Raw genomic sequence first — 24,091 nt, forward strand, 5'->3', positions numbered from 1 at the left:
TTGGGATCCTGACTCAATCATTCAGTATACAAAATGCTCTTTTTGGCATTCAGAACCCTTCAGAGTGTATCTCCCTGCAACCTTTTCACTCTTTTCATACTTCCAGACTCATACTCTGATTCAATGACACTGGTTTCCTGGCTATTCCTCAAATAAGACACTCCATTTCTGTTCTAGACATTTTCTCGACCTGTTCTTTTTGTCAAGAAAACTCTCCATCATTTACTCTGACCACAGACCTTCCTGACTTCCTTTAAGTCTCAGCTAAAATCCCATCTTTTCCTGGAAGCCTTCTCCAAGCTCTCTTAATTTTATTATTTTCCTCTGTTAATTATTGACTATTTATCCTGCATTTCTTTTTAAATTAATAGCTTTTTTATTTTCAAAACATATACAAAGATACTTTTCAACATTCACCCTTGCAAAACATTGTCCAATTTTTTCTCTTTCCCTTCCTCCACCCCTCCAGACAATAAGTAATTCAATATATGTTAAATATGTGCAATTCTTCTATACATATTTCCACATTTATCATGCTGCACGATAAAAAATATTATTCTGTATTTCTTCATATGTTGCCTCCCCTATTAGATTGTAAACTCCTTGAGGGCAAGGACTATCTTATGCCTTTTTTTTGGGGGGGGGGATTTCCCAAAGCTTAGTATAGTGTCTGATATATAGTAGGCATTGAACAAAAAGTTATTTATTAGTTGTAGCTATTCTCATCATTGTGTCTAATGCAATTTGGTAGACATGTTGTCTAAGCCTTTAGTCAAGCCATCGATTTAAAAAAAAAAAAGTTAAAACAGCACAGATCCAAGCACACATTTCTGGGTTACTCTACTGTAGATGTCTAGTCACATGTGTACTGAATAACTAACTAGTTCTTTAGTCTAATCATCACCTAATTCTGATCCAGTCTTCCCATATTGTTATTTAGTCTGTATCATCTCCATTTCTACAAAAAAATCACTCACTGCCTATTCAAAAGTTACAGCAAATTGGATAAGATATATGCAAACAATTCCTATTACATAGTAGTTTTGTAATCCTGACCTCACCTTTTCTTAATGAAGTCATGCAGGATCTTTCTAATTACTACTTCCCCTTCTATATATTTGTGGTAATGTCTTTAATATGTTATGCAATTTCCCCAAGAATATAATTTTAACTCACTGGCTAATAGTTGATATACTATGTTTTCTTCTCTTTTAGGGGTGGGGAGAAAAATGTGGGATTTGCTTTTTTTCCCCATCAGCTTTCCATCTATCTCTAGAGAAGCAGGGGGAAAAGCACACTGTACTTGGAGATGTACTTGTAGATGTTTTCATTTAGGTGTCAAGAGATGTGATATAAGAAATTGGTAAGGTTTCTCAACAATATGCTTCTGAGAGAAGCTCTATCCTGCATCCTAGAAGGAAAAATTGGGTTTTTTTGGACAATATTGTATTCCTAGAGAGTTCAAGCTTTAAAGAGATACTAGTATAACTTTTTAGACTAAGAACTGACAGCTATGTAAGAAACTATGTAACTGAATGGTCAGAGTTCCTGAAATCTCAGCTCATAGGGTATGGGTATATGTCAAGGCTTCTTAGTCTAAGAAACTTCCTCAATTCTATCAATGAATGCTAAATTCACTCACAATCTAGGGAAATGCAATCAAATAGTAACAAAGTCTTCTCAAGTTGATCAGGCTCCCCTAATCTACAAAATAAATTTTAAAGAAGTATTAATATTTCAGTATTTTGGTTAAATATAGGGAATGATTTATTGACAAGAAAGCTACTGATCAGTTGATTAGCAAGGAAGCTTGAAATATTTTTAAAATGGATAAATTTTTATTTGCTCAGGATAAATTATACATTGTCCTAACTAAGGATTTAAATAATGCATGCTGTCTCAGACTCTTTATGGCCTTCCAATTTCATAATTTTATGCTTTAGGATAGGAGAATTTCTGAGAAGCCAATTATTTCAAACTCGTATAGATGCGCACACTTTGGAGGACATGTCAACCCAGATAGCAAAAGAAGAAATGATATTTATATATTACTATTAAATTTGGAGAAAAATGTATTTTTAAAAATAAGATACAATACAAATTAGATGTGTTGAGCTATAGCCAGGGCTGAAAATCCCACTTTATTATCACATCAATCTAATTGATAATAAAGGTATATAATAATGCTTCTCCCAAAGGAACTCTATTGTAAACTCTCTTTTTAGATGTTTTCTACTGAATAATCATGATTCAGAAACCCCCACAGGCAACTGCTCTTTTCAAGAAGTTGCACAATAGACTATGTTGTCCAAAATCATTATCTATAACTGCCATTTTACCTGAGGCTGTCAGTCTGTGCTCACTGAATGTTTAGAGATAGCATCTAATTTGTACCTAAAGGCAGATTTAGGTTTGTAATACTTACTGACATGAACCAGAGTGAAAATAAGAGTGAAACTAAGTTATATGTTAGAAAAGACATCATTTGTACCAATATTCTTATTTTTGATTATCATAAAAAACAAGGTTGCATTTTATAATTAGTCATACTTGATATTATCATATCAAAGAGCCTTTACTGAATATATGAGTAGATAGTTAAATATAGTATAGATGTTATTTCAATGTGTCTTTTATATTTTGCTGCTTTTCTCCTAAATTTTCAATAGTAGTATTGATGTGCATAGGTGGAAGGGTTTAATAGGAGAAAAAATGCCTTTTTATTATCTCTAAAAAAGACAGGCATATTTCACACTATAAGACTCCTAAAGGAAGAGTTGCTTGTTGTTGTTTTGAACATAAAGCAGACAAGTGAATAGTGTAATTTGTTTCTAAGTGATTGCTGCCTTAAGTATTACAATGGACCCATAACACATAGAGTAAAACACGCTCACAAGACATTATCGTAATTCTTATAAATTGCAGTAACTGCAATCTAGCAGACTGAGAAATTACTGTCCTTATCACCCTAAATACTGCTACTACATTTATATCACACCATCTCAGAGCTGGAAAGGGACCTAAGGGGCTGTATATAACAAACTGTTCATCAACCAGAATCCTCTCTACATTCCTCCTAACAAGTGATGACCCAGTCTTTTTTGGACAATCTCCAATGAAGAGAGGTCACTACCCATTTGCAACTTGCACACTTTCTACCATTTTGTAGTTGAAAATTAGAAAGTGCTTTTCGGAGAACTCCAATATCTCATTTTATTTTTATTATAATGTTATGGCATATATTGTCTGTTTTTATAGATGAAGGCACTGGCACTCAGAGAGGTGAAGCAACTTGCTTAAGATCACACAGCTAATCAATAGTGAACTAGATTAGAAATTGACTATAATCAATATAATAATAGTCCTTCTCCTATACTAGTTTGTTAATTTAATTGTGAGTTTTTCTAGGTCCTATTTGGTGGAGTGGTTCTTATCTGAAACTTTTTATTATGCCTGAAAATTACTATGTGTATTTTTTCTAATAACCTCTCCCAGGCTATTATGAGGGATGGGTTAGGAGTGTGTGTGTGTATGTAGGGGAAAAAAAGTATATCTTATTCAGTGCCAGAAGTTACAAAGCATTGATACTATGTTTATTAATTTCAACATGTTACTACAAGTATAAAAAAGTCTATTATTCTTGTATATCAATAGTTACAACAGGCCAGTAAATGCACACATTCATTTTTCAACAATTTTATAATAAGTAGCTAAAATGACATGCTTCAGATTTACCCACTTCCACACCTTTCCTCCCATCATTCTACACACAGAGAATACAAAGAGAGACAGATTTTGGCTCTATTGTAACGCCATTCCCAGTATAGGAACAAGAATAGGCTGGATCACAATTGATCAAACCTACTTATATACAAGTTGACTTAGATACCTTCTGAAATTCCTTCCATCTTTAGAATCTGAACCCTTGATTCTAATTAGATCAGAATATAGGTAGGAGGGGGACCAAAGGAATGAGTCATAAGCTATCCACAGGCAAGCATGGCACATTTAAGATATGATGTGGAAATAAAACACTCTCTGACAGGTGCAGAAGTTTCTGTGACTAAGCAAAATGTGATCATCATAAAATCAGGGGCTCATCTGCCAGCCCTTCAGAGTCATAGTAGCTTAAACAAAATAATCTTGGAGATGACTTTGCAAACCAATAAAGATTAGTTATTATTAAAGCAATGTTCAATAAATCCATGTGGAGAGCTGGAAGTCAATCAACAAACACTATTGAGTGTTTAGTAATTATTAACTAGTTATGTCGACATCTAGCTACTCTTAGATTCAGATAGGCTATATTTATCCCAGCAGATTTCTGCCTGGCTGCCTTGATTTCTTTCAGTGTCATCTCTAAACTGGAACAAGAAACTTTCTTGTCTGATGACAGACTGCTGTATCTAGCTGACCCTAGACTCAGCTAAACTTTTTCATATCATATCAACTTCCACCTTGCCTTTTAACCTTATGAAACTCTCTCTTTCATTCCTGGCTTTGGAAAACCTTTATCAGAACAACACTACCATTGCTTCTTGAAATAGCATGGTAATGAATTGCCTATTGTTTCAGCATCATTTCTATGATTTCCCAGACAAGAATGCATTTCTGTGGCCATTAATCTCCTCTAAGTGTTAGTTCTCTCTATTGGAATGTAAATTCATGGAGAGAAAGGATTGCTTCATTTTGATCTGTATCTCCACAATATTTGCCATATAGCACTTTTCCCCTCATTTGTTCTAGAGGAAGAAGAGTAAATAAAAAAAGAGAAAGGTTGTGTTCTCCAAAAATTGATCAGATAATAAGAGTAAAACTTGTTCCTCTCTCCAATAAGATGTGTTAGCTCATTAAAAGATCATTAAGCTAAGGGCAAGGGAGAGTGGTTCACAGGTAGTAGGTTTACATTTAAGCAGAGCCACTTTCATCAGAAGAATAAGTATAGAAGTTAAAGGTATTTTTAGAAGGGTAATAGAAGATTAACTATTTTATATTAAAATAACTGGAAAATGATACCAAAAAGGAACAGTGGTAGATAGACAAAACTATCTAAAAACGTCTAGGAATTGTTTTCTGAAGTTTTGTTTTAAACAGTAACTTATTACTATAACCTTTCTACATAATACATTAATATGCAGAAACACAAATATTAATTATTACCAATCTAATTTCAGGAAAACACTTTACCTCTCAGGCCTTTTGTTTTCTCATCTGTAAAATGTGCAAGTAGGACTAGATGTCTCTAAGGTGCCTGTCAGTGCTTACATTCTGTGAGCTTGTTAGTGTTTACTATCTCACACTAGAGGCATGAATCTCCTGGGGTACCTTCTGGGGCTTGTCTATTAAATCAGAATCAAAGTGAACCACAAATCAAGCGTTCTCTCTCCTCTGGTCTCTTTGCCATCTTTTTTATCTTATTTGTCTTTATCTTTTCTTTTCATTCTTTCCCCCCATTTTGCATGGAAAGTCTTCACACTATCACTTCTTCTAGGTTCTATCTCAGAATTCATATCCTCCTAAGAGATATCCTTGGTAAGTTTCTAATCATGATAATTATTCTTTTAGTTCAGCATATCATATTAAGTCTGTTCTCCAAAAGTATTCCTTCCCAGCTGTTATATATATATATGTGTGTGTGTGTATATATACATACATATACAACTGATCTATGTAAGTAGACTGCAAACTTTACAGTAGCAAATGAAGTTTGATGTGTTAAACATCAATATTTTTTATCTTTTAATGTGTCGGTCATAGCACTTCCTGCAGTTCAATCTTCAATCTAGCCATTCAAGAGATGTTGCTGAATGAATTAATAATGCACTGAAGGGGGCATAGAAGAATATCTTAATTACTATGATTAGTAAATTGTTACTGCTTTGCCTAGGTTTTTGGTTTTGTTTTTCAAACAGATGACCCATACTAGAACTTAAATTCTGATTACCCTTTTTCAGACACAACTTGAATAATCATAATTTCAGAAAAATGATTTTTGTCTTCAAACCACAAAAAATAAATCTAAAATGCTACACTGAGAATTTTGATCTATTTACAAACAGGGAAATATATGGAGCAGAGAGTCAAATAAATAAATATAATTTTAAAAGTATTTTGTCTCAGTTCTATGCAATATTGCAATGAAACTATAATAGCTCTTCATGAATATGGTTCCAACCAGGTATTTTCATCCACTATGTCTCATGTCTAGAATGTTCTTTCTCCTCATTCCTGCCTCTTGACTACTCTGTCCCATTTTGTATCTTCTACTTTATACAGAAAATCTTTCTAAATTCTTTTTAATTCTAATTCCCTCTTGCTGATTATTTGCAATTAGTTCTGTACATATAGTTCGTTTGTACATAGTTATTTTCATGTTGTCTTTCCCATTAAACTGTGAACTCCTTGAGGGCCACAACTTTCTTTTACATCTTTTTGTATCCCCAAAGTTTAATATGCTGCCTAGAACATGGTAGGTATATAATAAATGCTAATTGGCTGATTTTCTGACTGTCTAATAAATGTTATCCCACAGCAATGGAAATTGGAACTTCAAGTCCTTATTAGGACAAAACTTTCAAACAGACTTCCTTTGTATAATTTTCTCTGTAATTTATAAACTTTGGATGATTAAGTATAGACTTCATGATCAATGACAACCACTTTTAGGTACTATTTTATATACTCTTTGTCATTGCTATTATACATTATGAATTGTTAAGTATATAAATTGCAGCTTACCTTCAGTCTTTCACAGGTCAGTTAACAATGGCATAATATGGGAATGATGAAAGACATTAAAAATGTATATTCACAACACCACAGAATAATCAACCTGGTATAATTGGTATATGCATAAAAATAACATTTCTGTCTAGACTATATCTCAGACCTTCACTTAATTCATTTTAAAGTAAAAGACACTTTATTCCTCTGGCATCATATAACAAAAATATCTTGTGATTTACTTAATATGTCTTCAATTTGTGCCCAGACTTATATAATGAGATTGAAAAAAAGCCATAAAATATATTTTTGAAATATATATAAAAAGTCAAATTATATAAAAATCTAAAATTCAAATTCAATAAAATTAGTAATCACATTTCTTATTATTTAATAATTGTCATGACATAATTACAAAAAACAAATTATCAATTTAATAATAATCAATGTTAAGCTCATATTTAGGTAGGACAATTCTGATTTATTCTAATAGATTTTATCATTGAAATGGCACCTGTTTCAGGACAAATTCAGAAACAATTTTTGAAATGATAGAAAGTGAGTGTTACTTTAATGTCCTTCCATCTTAGTAATTAAGAGCCTTCATATTGACACCTTACCTTTAATGTTACATCATGATAAATAAAATTCAGAAAGCCAAACAGAGAATCTATGAGATGCTTTGATCATCTGCATAAAATATCTGAAGCAGACTGAGACAATAATAGTAACTAGAATTTATATGGTACTTTAAGATTTGCAAAGTGCTTCATATATATAATCTTATTTAGGCCTTCCCAAAATTCTATAAGGTAAGCACTACAGTTATCTATATTTATAACCAATAAAGAAACAAAATTGAAAACATAAATAACAGCAATGAAGTTACAATCTGAATAATAGCTTGATCCCATATAAAGAATAGTACAATTAGTATTTACTACACTCCTACTATGTACCAGGATACATAAAAAGGCAAAAGTAGTTCTTGCCTTTGAGGAGCTTATTGTCTTTTAGTATGTGATCCTTCATATTAATACTGATTCTCAAAATCAATTTAATAATAATCAATGTTAAGCTCATATTTGGGTAGGACAAGTGATCCACATATTCTAGGAAATGCCTCTGTCAAATCATAGCTCCTTATCCAAATATCACATTATCTCTAATTTCACCATTAAATTTCAATCCCAGAAATATGCTTCTTTCCTATCCACATTTTCAGTGCCCTTATTTTAAATACCAGCCTGGTCATAATACAAATAGCATATTATCCAAGAAGTACAAAGAAAGACTCATCAGAATGGTTATGTTGTTTAGAATCAAAGCCATTTCTAGAGGCAACAAAAATATAGGAAAGCTGAGAACCTTCTGTGTTGAGGCACTGTTTTTGTCACAACACAGTCAATAAGCTTCCTAAAGGATAAAATCACAGCTTATCAACATTTTATATCTCCCATAGAACTAACACAATTTTATAGGCTAAAGAAATTCAGTTCTTGAAATCATTTCTCATTTAACATTTAACAACATATCTGGACTCTATTCTGACCATGTTCCTCTGGGTGTGTGGAGGGCTTTATACATATCTCTATTATATTATGACACCAAAAGTTTATTATTATACTTTCGTGCACTCTGAAGAGGGCAAAGTACAGTACAATTATCATCTCTAGTGTAATGGACACAATATTTTTAATGAATGCTCCTTTTTATATCATAATCATGTCATATTACTGACATATAGAGACTACAACCAATTAAATCCATTTGTTTCACATGTACTATTATTACTAATGAATTTTTCCATATTATAGTTGAATTATTAAAATCTAAACAGAGGCCTTCGCATATATGCTTGTGAAATTTTATCTTTTTGGATTCAGTTAATTGTTTCAGGCTCTTTGAATCCTTTGGGTTGTATATGTAATCCAACGTATTATTTATATTAGATTTATGTCATTTAAAAGTTATCAATTCTTTCTAAATTTTACATGTCGTTGATAAAAATCTTAAAACAAGATAGGATCAAGAAGAGATCTCTGTAGAATGTCACTGTAGAAAGGTCTGACATCAATCAACACTTTAGGAATATATGATCATTTAATCTACTGATCAGTTAACTTTACACAACTTGTTCCTGTGGTGAGCTTTTTCTTCTCAAAAAGCAGCCAGGTGATAAAAGTTCAGATCTTTTATTATCCCAATATAGCCCGGTTAGCTTAGAGGCCTATCTCTCTGCTTGGTTCCAAGAGCTCTCTCCAAATGTCTTTAAATCCAAAGGTCTGGTCCTTCAGCCTCTGCCTCTACTTTCTTCAGCCTCCAGCCAGCTCCAGTCTTCATGCCATTCTGGTGAAAATCCCGACTTGTAGCGTCTTCCTCTCTCCAGCCCTCTGACTGGCCCATTGGCCTATTTATGCTCCTTCCAGAGAGAGGGATTATGGGTAGTTCTACTTAGTACCTTGTTTCAGGTTCTGCCCAAAACATCTTTTTGTAAGATTAGATCAACTCTAACTACTTAGCAGTTAGTAAGGATTCCAACATCTCCCCCTTTCTTTTGTTTTAAAACATAGGGGGTTCTGAGGGGGTACACATAAATCCATCAATATGGGCCAGAACTTTGTAACAGATATACATGGTATACATAAATCCATCAATATGGGAGGCATTATACATAATTTACATGAGCACATAGCAATATAACACAGGCTAGTGGTAATGTAACAAATAACATGAATCAACATGAAAATTTAACTACTGCAAAAGTCTCATCAACAATCTTTCATCTCAAGAAATCCAATGATTCTTGCAATTGCTTAAAATACATAAGCACATAGTAATATAACACAGGCTAGTAGTAATGTAACAACATAAATCGACCTGAAAATTTACACATGTCCATAAGTCCTAGAAATAGTCCATAAGGAATCCATTGTCCATTAGTTCATGCGCCAGGAATCTAATAGTTCCTGTAAGCCCTGAAGTACTGCAAAAAGTCTCATCAACAATTTTTCATCTCAGGGAATCCAGTGATTCTTGCTGGTTTTTCAGGAACTGAAAGCTGAAGATTTTAAAGTTCTTTTGACAGTCTCATTGTTAGCCATCTGATTCCTTTTCCACCTGTGGAAATATAAGCAGATCCTCTTCCCCAACCAAGCAGTTAACCTATCTAATTCTCTTCTATTTACCACTTTTGGGATTTCTCCTCATCATCTGGTAATTACATTGGAGCTGTTTGCATTGGATATTGTCTTGTTGTCTTAAAAGGCCTGTATTCTTCCCAACTGTAATCCTGATTGCTTTTCTGTTGGTTGATGACATCAGAGTTCTGAATTTCTAAAGTCTCTCTGGGTGTAACCTCAGCTGCTATCATGCCCCACCTGTCCTTTGATTGATACTTTAGAGCTGGGCCCTGCCTCTCATTCCTCTGGGTCAATATACATTTAGAGGCCCAGTGAAAGCCTCGGTTACATTTTGGACATGGGGTTTTAGGTTTTCTCTCACCCTGTCTTCTCACTCTATCTCCATATCTACAATGAGCTCTCAAATGTCAACTTTTCCGCAATGAAAACATCGACGAGTTTCTCTAGAATTCCTCTGCCAAGAAGGACCTTGTCTTTCCATGTTCATCATAGTCTGGGCATAATAAGCATTTGTGCCCACTGTGGCACAGCGTCTAATGATCTCCTCTAAAGGAGCATTTTTGTCTAGCCCCCATATAATTCTCTTGCAAATCTCATTGGCATTTTCCTTAGCCAAATGTTTAGTCATTATTTCTGTTGCTGCATTGTCTCCAATGGTTCTTATTACAGCTGTTTGTAAACGTCCCACAAAATCTGCAAAAGGTTCATTGGGACCTTGCTCTATTTTTGTGAAAGCATTATTTCCATCTTTCTGTCCAGGGAGAGAATTCCAAGCTTTTATTGCAGCCTTAGAAATTTGCTCATATACTGTTATGGGATAATAAATCTGTTCTGAACTCTCTGCATACTGACCTTCTCCAGTTAGTTGGTCAAAAGCAACTTGTACAATAGCTCCTGTTTGCCTATTGCATTGGGCTTGAATCCTACATAATTCATGAAACTCCGAAAGCCACAATAAATTTTGTCCCGGTTCTAGACAAGTTTTCGTTATGGATTTCCAGTCATTCGGGGTTAGGATTTCATTAGACAAATTATCCAGTAACATCTTCACATAAGATGATGTAGCCCCATAAAGAGTGCAACCCTTTTTCAAATCTTTAATTTTTCCCAAATTAAAAGGAGTGTATTTTCTCTCTTTTTGACCTGAGGAGTTGAGCTCTTCAATCACAGGATATGCATTTATAAAATCAGATATATCTTCTCCTTCATTTTTTGCTTTAATTAATGCTTTTTCTAATCTTGTCAAATTCTGCTTTACAGGAGAAGCTGACTGTGTTTCTGCCTCTCTCCCTCCCCCTTGTTCCACCCATGAAGGGTTAATTGTGGGGGGAGGGTCATGAGATGTGGAATCACCTAATTCCTCCTGCTGTGAAGTATCATACTCAGAATTGTAATTAACTCCATTCTCATCTGATTCGTCCTCCTTTTCACCTAGTAAAGTTGGCATTTCTTCCTCCTGTACTTTCCTTTTCATCATTCTATCACTTAAATAACTTCTTATAGCCAATTGTATTACATTATATGTATTAATTATTGAGTTAGGCCCATTTTTATCATAGAATTGACAAAGATCCTCTCCAACCAATTTCCATTCATTTAGATCTAATTCCTTATCAAGAGAGAAACAAGGACATATGTCCTTTACAGTTTGTAAAAGTTCAGTGATTTGCTGTAAACTTATAATTAAACCTTGGCTTTCCATAATTTTGACAATGCTCTCTAAACATTTTCCTTGAACAGAAACAGAAGGCTGTTTTCTAAATATCTGTCCCATCTTAGCTGAAATTCTACTTTAACTCTTCTAACAAAATTTCTTTGTTGCACTCACCCTAATTTCTGGGTTGAAGTCTTTTCCACTGGATCAGGATCAGAGGCTTTTCCACTTGAATCAGGATCGGAGCTTTTCCACTGAAATCCACTGAGGGGTCTGTTAGTCCCACGTTCAGGGCGCCAAAATGTGGTGAGCTTTTTCTTCTCAAAAAGCAGCCAGGTGATAAAAGTTCAGATCTTTTATTATCCCAATATAGCCCGGTTAGCTTAGAGGCCTATCTCTCTGCTTGGTTCCAAGAGCTCTCTCCAAATGTCTTTAAATCCAAAGGTCTGGTCCTTCAGCCTCTGCCTCTACTTTCTTCAGCCTCCAGCCAGCTCCAGTCTTCATGCCATTCTGGTGAAAATCCCGACTTGTAGCGTCTTCCTCTCTCCAGCCCTCTGACTGGCCCATTGGCCTATTTATGCTCCTTCCAGAGAGAGGGATTATGGGTAGTTCTACTTAGTACCTTGTTTCAGGTTCTGCCCAAAACATCTTTTTGTAAGATTAGATCAACTCTAACTACTTAGCAGTTAGTAAGGATTCCAACATGTTCCCAAAGAAATCACATTGTTCTTGACTTGTATATCTTCTTGATATGAACATATCCTTCAGTTCACCCTTTTTATTTTAAGCATTAAAAAAAAATTTAAAAAGCTCATTCTGAACATTCACCAATGTAAGACAATTCTTACTATTTGTCCATTTATGATGTGTGCCTCCTTTCAATATATATACAGCTTTTTAAATATGTGTGTATGAAATTTCTTGCTTTTCTTCCTCATCACTATTATTTGGATGCATATAATATTTAGGACTTCATGGTTGAAAGTCTCACATGTCTTTTAGGTCCTTTTTGAGAGTCTAGGGTCAATGAATCATACCAATAATTGTGTATAATTTTGTAGATCTGAGTTGCTAAATTCCAGGATACAAATAAGGATATTTCCTGCATTCTCCTCATTGAATATTAAATAATCTGAAATGACGGGAATATATTTTCTCAGTGTTCGCATCATTTCCACATCACCAGCTACATTTCCTTTATTTGTCTGAATTAAGTCTCTTGTTTTATGTATTTTTTAAAATATGAAATTTCAAATAAGATTAAGAATATATCATATGATCTAATTTTAGAGAGAAAATACTTCTAGCAGATGTCTGCATATGCAAATTCACCATTAAAATTATGATTTGCTCCTGTAAAGTTTTGTAGTCTATATAAGGAAAAAATTGATAAAATTTTCCATTTGGTTTATCTGACACTATATTTATTTTTTCCTTCTTATTTTCTCCAAATGCATCTACCATCCTTCCACCATTAGTTGTGTGGATTGCCACACATCAACCTCTAATTTTTAACATGAAACTTTCTTTTAACTTCCATTCTATGCACCATAAATATATCCACAAAAGGGAAAATGTAAATAAAGCTTCTTAGAATAAGGAGAAGAATCTAGCAAGTACTTGGTTAAATTTGTCAGGTTTTTCTTCCATATTTTTCCCCATGGAATGGAGGAAAGAGAGAAAAAGTATATAACTAATGAAACTAAAAAGTAGAATTTAATGAGAAATAGGGTCATACTGAACTAAAGGTTATTTAACAAAGTTTGGAATGATTTATGTTGTAGAAATTATTGGCATTCAGGAACCAGTTAGATGAGATTATTTCTCCCAATTCTGAATCTTATGGGATTTTAGTGTAAATGCAGCATCAAGTAATAAGAAGTTAATTCTATATGTGGTATAAATATATCTAATATGATTAGTTCAAAATCATATTCTGAACCTCAGAGATATCTCGAGGATATCTGAAGAGATTAGCATGAGGGTCAAATAAGTTATGAAGTGCTCAAGAAACAAACTTGACTACTTATGCTTGACTCATATAATTAAAAATAAGTCAAAGACAAGATACTTAAAGATTGAAGTAGGTGATCACTTAGATACTAAAAGACCTAGTTTTATACTTGGATTTCTCATATAGATTTCATCTTTATATGTGTTTTGCTAGATATTCTATAAGGCAAAAGGGAAAAAGGATAGTTAATAATTTGACTAAGAAATATGCACAGTTTAAAAAGATGAGTACCTGTTTTGGATAAAAAGACACTCAATCTGGTCCAAAGTGTAAAAGGATAGATTTTAATTTAAAAAGAAACATACTTGAGTCAGATTCAAGTAGGAATGTAATTAATATGTGTGCTCTGAAAACTAACCCAAGAACACTATCAAAACTCAATCCAAGAACATAGGTGAAAGAAAAATAATATCTTTTTAGAAGCACAATTTATTTAGGTTTTCCACTTATTAATATATATTTTACTTGGCATTAATATATTTTTTACTTGAGTCTTTGCTGCTAGTTTAGGACACTGAAAAATAAGATCCAAATACTTGGACCATTTCTGAATGATTACTGATTCATAAAGATATATGTGAGAAAAATACCTTAAATAATTACCTATGACTCATTAAGTTATGAATGCTAATTTCATAAACAAATTGTTTTTTGGCATAAAATTAATTTTGCACGAAAATAAATTTCCTATTTCCCCAAATTCAGAATAAGTCAAGCAATGAATGAAGTCAAGTTTCACAAATTACTACTTAAGCTATTAAAATAAACAAACTTTGCAAGAGCATTAAATGGTAATATTTTATCTTTTAACATTCGTATGCCAAGTTCAAAACTAATGATTCATTTATAAATTAAGAACAGAGTTGAGAGTAGTGGTGCATGCTTATAATCCCAGCTGCCCAGTCTGGCAGGTTTATTGAGCTCAGAACTTCTGAGTTACAGGGGATTAAGTCATTCAGATGCCTGCACTGAGTTTGGTATTAGTATGATAAGTCCCTGGAATGAACAGGCCACTAGGTGTGCCTAAAGATGAGTAAATTTAGCCATGACAGAAGAGGTCAATTGCTGATTAATAGTGATATGAAGTCTGTGAATAGCCACTGAAATTCCAGCTTGAGAATAACCTGTCCTTAAAAATTGAGAAATGAGCACCATCTTGAAATGAACAAAATAATAAACATTTGCCTCAAATGACAATTTCAATTTGGAATGTGAAACGGACAATAAACAATAAACTAAATACAGGAAATTCATCTGCTAACAAAAAAAAGTAGATCGAAAATTGTGGTGAATAGAGGGAGAAAAGTGAATATAGAAACATAAGTTTTTTCAAGAAAACAATGTGTTTCTTATGCAGATGGGAAATATTATTTGCCCCATACGAAGTTCTCCTTCTCTGCTACTTTATCACTGCTTTTTAATCTCTCCTTAACATTTTTCCTTCTCCACCATCCAGATTTTCTTTTATTTTAGATGCAATTCCATGGATCTGAAATCTCAAGAATATGGACATATTCTCCCGTGATACAAAAGACAATCCATCCACCACTATTCCTTTTATGCTGTTGTTCACGTTCTCCACAGTGCATCCACCTAATATTCTGAACCCAACCAGTCTCTCTAGACTCACTTGACATTACTTTTCTTCTCTTCATAAACTCTGAAATCAAGCTAAGCTGCTTATAGATACACTCTACTCTTCCACCTTATAAACTGATTCTCTTGCTTTCAAGACAAAAATTAGGCATCAGTTGGTGAAAATGTGTGAAACTTTTTCTGATTCTCCTATTTTCAAGTGTTTTATTTCCCAAAGATAACTTATATTTAGAAAATTTTAACATATTTATATTTAGTCACTTTATATTTATGGTATACAGATTTATACATGCATTTATCATCTTTCCATTAGATTATCAGCTCTTGGCAAATAGGAATTGTTTCATTCTTTGTGCCTCTATCTCCAAAACACAGCACAAGTGTCTGGCATATAATAGACTGAATAAACACTTGCTGAGAGAATGATTGATTGAACTGCAGCCATAGAGCATCCTGGAAGAATCTTGATGTTAAAAAGAACCATTATTTTAGAAGGAGTCTTGGGGTCACTAAAAGCACTGAGCAATTTCCCAAAAACAATCTAGACCACTCTTGATCTTCTCTTTAATTCTCACTCCATTTAATTCTACAAAGTCTGTCCAAAATATATATACTGATAGATTAGCTTTTTGGGCTGTCCATTCAACTTCATATTATAGCTTGGAGGACAGCCATTTTTATTTATTTATTTTTTCTTGTCTGGATATACAGGCTGAAAGCTTTGAGAGTTTTTGAATTTCAATTATGACATTCTACAGTGTTTACTTAATGTATAACTATATGTAACATAAAATATGTATATTATTTATACTTGCTACATCAAGTATGCTTCATACAGAACATTCTATTAATATGAGAAACATATTACCTTTTATAGAGATTCTTTGAATTGGATAACCTCAGTGATTGTGGTAAACACTTTGTGTAAACATGAAACTCCTTATTTATTGCCCCCCTTCTTGATATCGACAACTAGATCATTAAAATTATTTTTATATCTGTAAGGGATATTATATTTTAACATGTACAAAGGAAACATCTCATCAAAGAAAAGCCTTTAAGAAAATGTTTTGTTCTTCTAAATTAAATTATTTTTTATAGTCCAGAAAAATAAACAGGGATTCCTATTCTCTTCTCTTTTTGGTTATCATGTGATTATCAAATTGTCAGCTATATAATATAATTTTTTAGAAACTTGGATGTCTTGGATTATATTCAAAAATTTTTTTACATTTGGATACCAGAAGTTTAATAGTAATTTTTTCAATTACAATTTTTGTCAATAATTGGGTCCACAATTTGTTCTATGAGATGTTCTGAAAATAAATCTTGAATACCTTTGAACTTTGTTGCATCCACCAGAAATGAATATCTTTTATCTATGACAACTATTTTTAAAAGATTTTGAAGTTTTTAATGCCATTTAAATTTTTTAGGCAGCCCCTGAGGAATTTAAAATGTATCTAAATGTGGTAAATACAGTTTTCAAGAAAATGTTATGAAGAAAAAAATTGTGTGTCTTTTCAGATTTTTTCCTTTGTTTTATTTCTTTTAATTGTATCTATAAATACCATAAAGATCATGTAACATAATAGGGTTTCTTGCCAAAGTTTCCACAATTTTTTCTGTTTGATGAGGCAATATTGCTCAGAATCTGCCTCCATTCTTCTTCATAAGATTTTGCAAGTGGCTTTTGCCTAAGAGGCAACATTGACTTTAACTGCATTATCTCTTCAATTTTTGTGCTCATTATCAAAATTATTTTAAAATATATCCCATCAACATTAACTTTTGCTATTTTATAAGAAAACTGAAAAACCTTATCAATTATCAATTAATAAGATATATTGTTTACAATATAACAAATACAATTATTTTTGAAGGATTTGGATGCCATATTACGTGTGGAGCAAACTGGAGATACCAGATATATCTCAAATTCACATCCAAAATGGAGTTCCCTTTCTCCTTATGACCTATCACTATAACAAATTTCCCTTTTCTGGCAAGAAACCACCATTCTTCTAGAAATCCCATATAACTAATTTTTATATTACTTCATCTTCTTACTCTCCTTCATTCCACACATCCACTTATAGATTAACCCTTGTCTTTTCTATCTCCACAACATCTCTAGCATTGGATCCACTCTCTTCTCACAAAACTACAATCTTAATTCAGAATCTAATTGCAGCATAATTTTATATTATTCACAATCCCCACACTGTGTTATATAGTCAAACATATACATACATATGTGTGTATTATTTCCCCCAATAAAAATGAATATGTTCATTTAATCTCTAACCTTTAGAGATTATTCCTTTTTTTGTTTGTTTGTTTGTTTGTTAGTTTTGTTTTGTCTTTTCAGAATCTAACAAAACTCTTGGAATATGGCAAAAACTTAAAAAAGGCTTTCAGGCTGCCGATTGATTAATTATTAACCCTATCATTGTAAGACATGCTATTTTTGTTGACAGATGTCATCTCTTTTTTTGATGGTTAATTCCAATGAAAAGGGTATCAGACTCAATCTGCAAACCATACCCAAAACTGTTATTAACTCATGTTTCCTCTTATGCAATCCATGATATCCTTGAATAGAAGGATCATGTTAAGAATAATTTCTGAGTTCTAACCATTTGCCTAACACTATATAAGAAGAGTTATCAGAGTATATAGTAGAAGTAAAAGATGCAGAAGTTACTCCTCAAGAATTGACATTTTGTTCAGAAAAGATTGCCATAGATGATATAATTAGTAGAAAATAAGAACTATAAAATCAAGTGCTGAAATGTGATACAGATGAAAAGTACTAGAGGCAGTCAGAGAAGGAAGAAGAAGCCCTTGGTAATTATATATTCTTCAATGGGTACTTACAATAAATAATAAGAATAAATCCCTCTGATCACAAAATTGTTATACACATGTAATAACCCAGAATTAACTTACCAAGTGGTTGACCTGCAATGATCCTGGCATTTTCTCCTGCCACTGCAGCCCTGGCATGTCGTTCACTCATATATTGTACAAATGCATAACCTTTATGCACCGAGCATCCAACTATTTTCCCATACTTTGCGAAGATGGCTTCTATGTCACCTTTTTTGACAATTGCTGTATTCAGATTGCCAATGAAAACACGGGAATTGATGGATTTGGGATCATTCTTATTAGTGACGTTGCTGGTCTGTGTTTTGCCAGTCATGGTTGTCTCACGTTGTTTTAACCCTTAAGTAAAGAAAAGAATAAATGATTCATATTGATTTCATGGCATATTTACTAATTGTTCAAAATAGAGAGACAGCATGGTATTTTGGCTAGAGAACTATCCTTAAGGTCAGAAATGGTTCTTTTAGTTCCCATTTCTGACATCTATTATTCATGTGATTCGGGGTAAGTCACTTTTCAGTGTTCTAAGCAACTTTAAATCCCAATTAAGTGTATATAAATATATGTATGTGTATATATGTATATATACATAAATATATATAGACAAATAAATAAAATTACATAAAATCTATAAATCAATTTTGTGTGTATTTATAGAACACAACTTTGTGTGTACTATGGAAATAGTTTTTAAAAGATTTCTAAATGAATTCTCCAGAATTTAGACGTAGATATTGACTTCAAATAAACATAGATTTAGATTCAAATATTTTAAAACTTTTAAAGATTGAATTCATTCAATAGATTCAGTCTGCGAATGAATTATTTTCTTCTACAGATAAAATAATAACCCAATTAAGTTAAATAAAAACCAGATCTTAAAATTAATATTTTTTCATTTATAAGTCTTAGTAGAAATTGGATTATTCATAATGCTAATAATAATTATTTATATGAAGGACAGATTTTAAGTAACATTTATTAATTGATCTAATGATCCAAAACTTTACTAGATGCAAACTTTAATATCAAGAAGCTTATAATTTATTTTGAAAGTACTGAGAAGTTTTAAAGAGATCAAATAAGATGGTTAACTTGATTTTAAAGAAAAATGCAAATATAAAACTATTGAATTATTAACAAATTAATTTCTTAAAAATATTAAGATGTATGTAAAATTATTTTAACAGAATCAATTACATATGGAAACTTAAAAATATATCTACTAGTTATTTATGAATAGTAATTTAGTATACATATTGCAACTAGTTGGTACTGTGAATAGATTGCTGGGCCTAGTCAGAAAGTTGCATCTTCCTGAGTTAAAATCTAGCTTCAGACACTAATTAGCTGTGTGATCCTGAGGAATTCACTTAACCAAATTGCCTCAGTTTCCTCCTCTGTAAAATGAAGTGGAGAAGGAAATGGTAAACCACTCAAATATGTTTGCCAAAAAAATCATATATGGGTTCAGGAAGAGTCAAACAGGAGTGAAATGGCTTAACAACAATAATAACAAAGCATTCTATCAATTGATAACTATAAACATAATTTTGGATTTTTATATTTTGTGGATCCATAGTTTATCAATATGTATACTCCCTACCCCAATGCAGATTACAAATCTAATGTTGTACAATATCCTTTATTTATTTATTTTTACAAATCCTCCATAAAAAATATTTTAATGCCTTTTTAGTAGCTGAAATGTGTCAATGCCATCATTTTTACAAATCTGAAGTAAAGTAATTTTCTATATGACATTATATGAGTAAAAATCAGGGGAAACTATAATTTTGAAAAAAAAATTTCAAGTCATCTGAAAGATAATGAAAAGTCACAGAATAGATGGAAATAGCATACAATATGTTTCATAGAATGGCTTGTATGAAAGTATTAATGAAGAAGACATTCTGAATGGCAAACCAGGCTAAAAGAGTAAGTGAATCACTCCTGCAAGAAGAAGCAGGACAAGAAATGGAGAATGTGAGAACTTCACTAGATCATCAAGATATCAAGTATGTAGTGTCACTTAGTTAAACAAATGCACTGATGAATGGGGATGAACTAAAAGAATCCATTTTCCATTTTCCATACATACAAAATCCACTGATTTTATTAGGTAATGCTAGTCTTTGGTCACCTACCTCTATAATGTTTTGAAAATAAACTCCTACTGAAATTTAACATTATTTTTATTTCCATCTCTTTCTTCTAGGCAAAGAGAGTGCCATTTGAATTTACTTTTGGACTTATGCAAGATTATGACTTTTGCTCATCAATTAAACTTTTCTAAAGCTGGCAATTTAAAGCATTAAGAATTTCTTTAAAAGAGTTTAGCTTAGAGTTTTTGAAACTTCTCATTTTTCTCATATTTTTTCTTTATATTTATTCTTGTCTTTATTCTAGCCAATTGATGATGTGACAGAACAAATAGCTGATTTAGAAAACACTAGCATCAGTACAATTACAAGAATTTTAAACTTCGAGTCACAGGAAACCTAAGTTCAAATGCAAGGTCTACTCTTATTATCTGTGTGACTTAGGGCAAGTAATAATTTTTGGTTATCTGTTTCCTCATAAGAAAAAAGTGGATAAGATAACTTCTTGGGTCCAAATCCAACATTAAAAAGGTCTAAATCTATGATCTCATAGCCAATAATTTCCTGTTTGTTAATATTTGTTTTGTGATGTGTGTGGATGTGGGTGTGTGCATGTGTGAAATATGTGATTTTCAAATTGTTTACAATTTACTTTTTAAAAGAAAAATTTAAATATATTTAAAACAAAAGAAAAAAACCAGAAAAAACCCAAAAGATGTTCATGTGCACAACGAACATGAGAGATTTAAAATATGAAGAAATACATTTTTATTTCAAGAAAACCTATATAATAAATAGTATGCATTGAATTCAGAGCTGTTCATTTTTTCTTTATTTTCTTGTAGGTTTTCTGTTGTTCTCTGTTGTACACATTTTACTTTATTCTTTTTTTCCCTTTCCTCTCCCCTCCCACCTTCCCTAAGAAGGTTACAAGTAAGCACAGATATATTTATCTATACACACATATACATGTATACACATGTATGTATAAAATACATGTATATACATACAAGCACATGCATATATATAATTATACATGCATACTTCATATAATCTATGTAAGGCTTTACTATATTTATTTGTCCTCTGTTTTTCTGAATGTATATAACATTATCTTTCATATATTCAAATCTTTCCAAAATTTTCTAAATTCACCAACTCATCAATTTCTATACCACAGAAATATTCCAATATTATACTAGATATTTTCTAAATCAATATTGATTAATAAAGCTATCCTTATTTTCCCCTTTTGATTAAATCCATTTTAGCTCTAATTTTGAGATAAATTATTACCCTGCTTTTGTCTGTAAAAAATTCTACTCTTGATCATTATTATTATGTTTGCAATGTAGCTCTTATTTCCTACCCCTGCTGACTTCTCTGCTTCACTTCTACCCCCTACCTTGCCTTGGTATTACTTAACCTACTCCTTTTTGCTCCTTCCCTTATCCTCTCTTCCAACTCTTCCTCCCCTTTATCACATTCTTGTTAATCTACACACCCTTCTATACCACTCCCCTTATTCTGTTTTCCCCCTCTTATTTCTTTATAAATTTAGAAGACTTCTAGGTATAGATAGCTAGATATAGATATAGATATAGATATTATTCTCTCTATTAATGTGGATAGGATTCCAGAATTACCAAATCTCCTCTTCCACCTAATTCCTCTGTCAGTTTTTGCTCTTGCATCTTATTTATATAACATAATCATGCTTTTACATTTTTAGGATCACATCATACTTTCTTCTACCCCAATCTTTTAACTGTCCAATTCCAAATGATATATAGCTTATATTTCCATGTATAAACTGTAGACAGTTTATCCCTATTGAATCCCTTGAAATTAATCATTGATGTTTATCTTATATTTCTCTTTGATCTTACATATCAAATTTTCTATTAAGTTCAAGTCATTTTGCAACAAAATTTTGGAAATCCAGCAATTCATTGAATATCCATTTTCCCCCATCAGGATTATGCTCCTGGGGTATATACTGGGTATATCCCCAAACCTAATTCTTTTGCTCTTCGATGTATTATGTTCCAAGACCTAAGATCTCTCAATGTAACTGTTGCTAGATCTTGTGTGATTCTATTGTGGCTCCTTTGTATTCAAATTGCTTTTTTTTTCTTGTTGCTCATAATATTTTCTCCTTGATCTGGGGGGAAGTGGTGGCTAGAATTTGGATAATGTTCCTACAGGTTTTCTTCTGAGGATCTCTCAGGTGGCGATTTTTTTTTTTTTTGTATTTCTACTTTCCTTCTTGTTCTAACATTTCAGTACAATTTTCTTTAGTTATTTCTTATATTACTATATCAAGATTCTTATTTTTATCATATCTTTTAAGAATTCCAATTATTCTTATGTTTTCTTTCTTTTTTTAATCTTTTCTCCTGATCAGTTATTTTCCTTGTGAGATGTCTCATACTCTCTTCTATTTATCTATTCTCTATATTTTGTTTTATTATTTATTGGTCTTACAACTGTACTGATTTCCTCTTGCCCAAGGCTAGCTTTCAAGGAGTTACTGTCTACTGAAAAAGTTTTCTGGTTTGGTTTCCTTGGAGGTCTCTGGAAGCAGCTTTCATTTCAGTTCAATAATCACCAGGAGTACAGCCAGGTGTTAAAGCCCAAATCCTTTCCTGTCTCCTTGCCTGGGGCTGGACAGCTTTTTGGAGAGCCTTTCAGACCGGCCTTGGTCTCAGTGGGGGAAGTGCAGGCCAGCCACCAGGACCCTGACTGAAGGTGAAATGAATCTCTGTCTCCTTGACTCCAAGAAGGCTTCTAGCGCACTAGTCTTCTGTGACTCTCAGTCCCTGCTTATATGCTCCACACTGAGTATAAACCAATCATTGTATCACTAGGAAACCATTATTTGTTGTAATATTAAATTAATCATACTGAATCATGCTAAACTAGATAACCATTGTTTCATCAGTTCCACTTAGTACCTTGTAAGCATCCTTGTTTCAAGTTCAGAGTTCTGGCCCATAACAGTCTACCTTAAGATTTTGGATTTCTTTTTTTAGTTGGTTGACATTCTTTTTATAAACTTGTTTTTCTTGTATAGTCATTATTATTTTGGGTTTTTCTTCCCTCCATTTCTCACATTTGATTTTTAAAGTCTTTTAAAAGTTTTTTCTTTGTATGCTATGTTGGGCAGGTGACCAGTTAATATTACTCTTTGGGATAGGAGAGTCTTTTTTTATGCTCCAGTATCCTCTGCTGAAAATGAACCCTAGTCTTCATAACCCTAATAGTTAACTTTCTATAACTGGGCTCTTTCTCCTTTGTCTGGTCTTTTATTTAAAATTTATAGCAAATTGTTGATATAATCACCTCTTGTCCTTGGGTGTAGAGGATGTTGCCTCTTACCTAAGGTCCATCTTCAGTTCTCCCCTCCCCTGGAACCCAAAACCGAGAACTTGGCCTTCCTATAAGTGTCCATAGCCAATACCATCTTTGCCCCACTTTTTATGCACTCCCTGAGCATGTGCTGGTTCCTTCTCATGCAGGGTTGTATCTCAGTAGCACAGCTGGTCCTGGTGTTTGTTATCAGCTCAAGTTCCCTCAATCTTCCCTGACTTAGACACTCAATTACCCTAACTGTCTGGAAAATGAAAATTCCTGCTAGGGCCAAGGCTATCTCCAACACAGTCAAGCCCAGGGCTTGCTGCTGCTTCTTTCAGCAAACTATCCTGGAAGTGTTTATACTTTACAGGGACCAAATCTCTGCTCTGGTATCTTTCTTTGGATCTTCCCCATTGTTCCTGGAAGATCACTGTTCCACCACTACTCTTACATGTTTTTACATATCTATGTTCTCTCTCAGGCACTACTATATTTTAATTTTTGGGGAAATCTGAAGACTAGGGATTTTTTGACTTCTGCATCTTTTCAGAATCCACTTCTTGAGAAAGTATCTCTAATATGGGAATATGAAGCTTTAATATAGGCTATA

General features: G+C 32.7%; 1 protein-coding gene across 8 annotated transcripts in view; it reads right to left on the bottom strand.

Annotated features, from left to right (window-relative positions):
• Positions 1-24,091, bottom strand: part of RALYL (RALY RNA binding protein like) — an 801,687-nt gene that overhangs the window by 432,732 nt on the left and 344,864 nt on the right. For all 8 annotated transcript variants that reach the window (XM_051969970.1, XM_051969968.1, XM_051969967.1 and 5 more), the window contains one exon: positions 18,083-18,361. In XM_051969970.1, coding sequence (XP_051825930.1) covers positions 18,083-18,361 — 279 coding nt within the window. Of the gene's footprint in view, positions 1-18,082; positions 18,362-24,091 lie in introns of those variants that run through there.

The sequence above is a fragment of the Antechinus flavipes genome, chromosome 1, assembly GCF_016432865.1.
Source record: "Antechinus flavipes isolate AdamAnt ecotype Samford, QLD, Australia chromosome 1, AdamAnt_v2, whole genome shotgun sequence".
NCBI classification, from domain to species: Eukaryota; Metazoa; Chordata; class Mammalia; order Dasyuromorphia; family Dasyuridae; genus Antechinus; species Antechinus flavipes.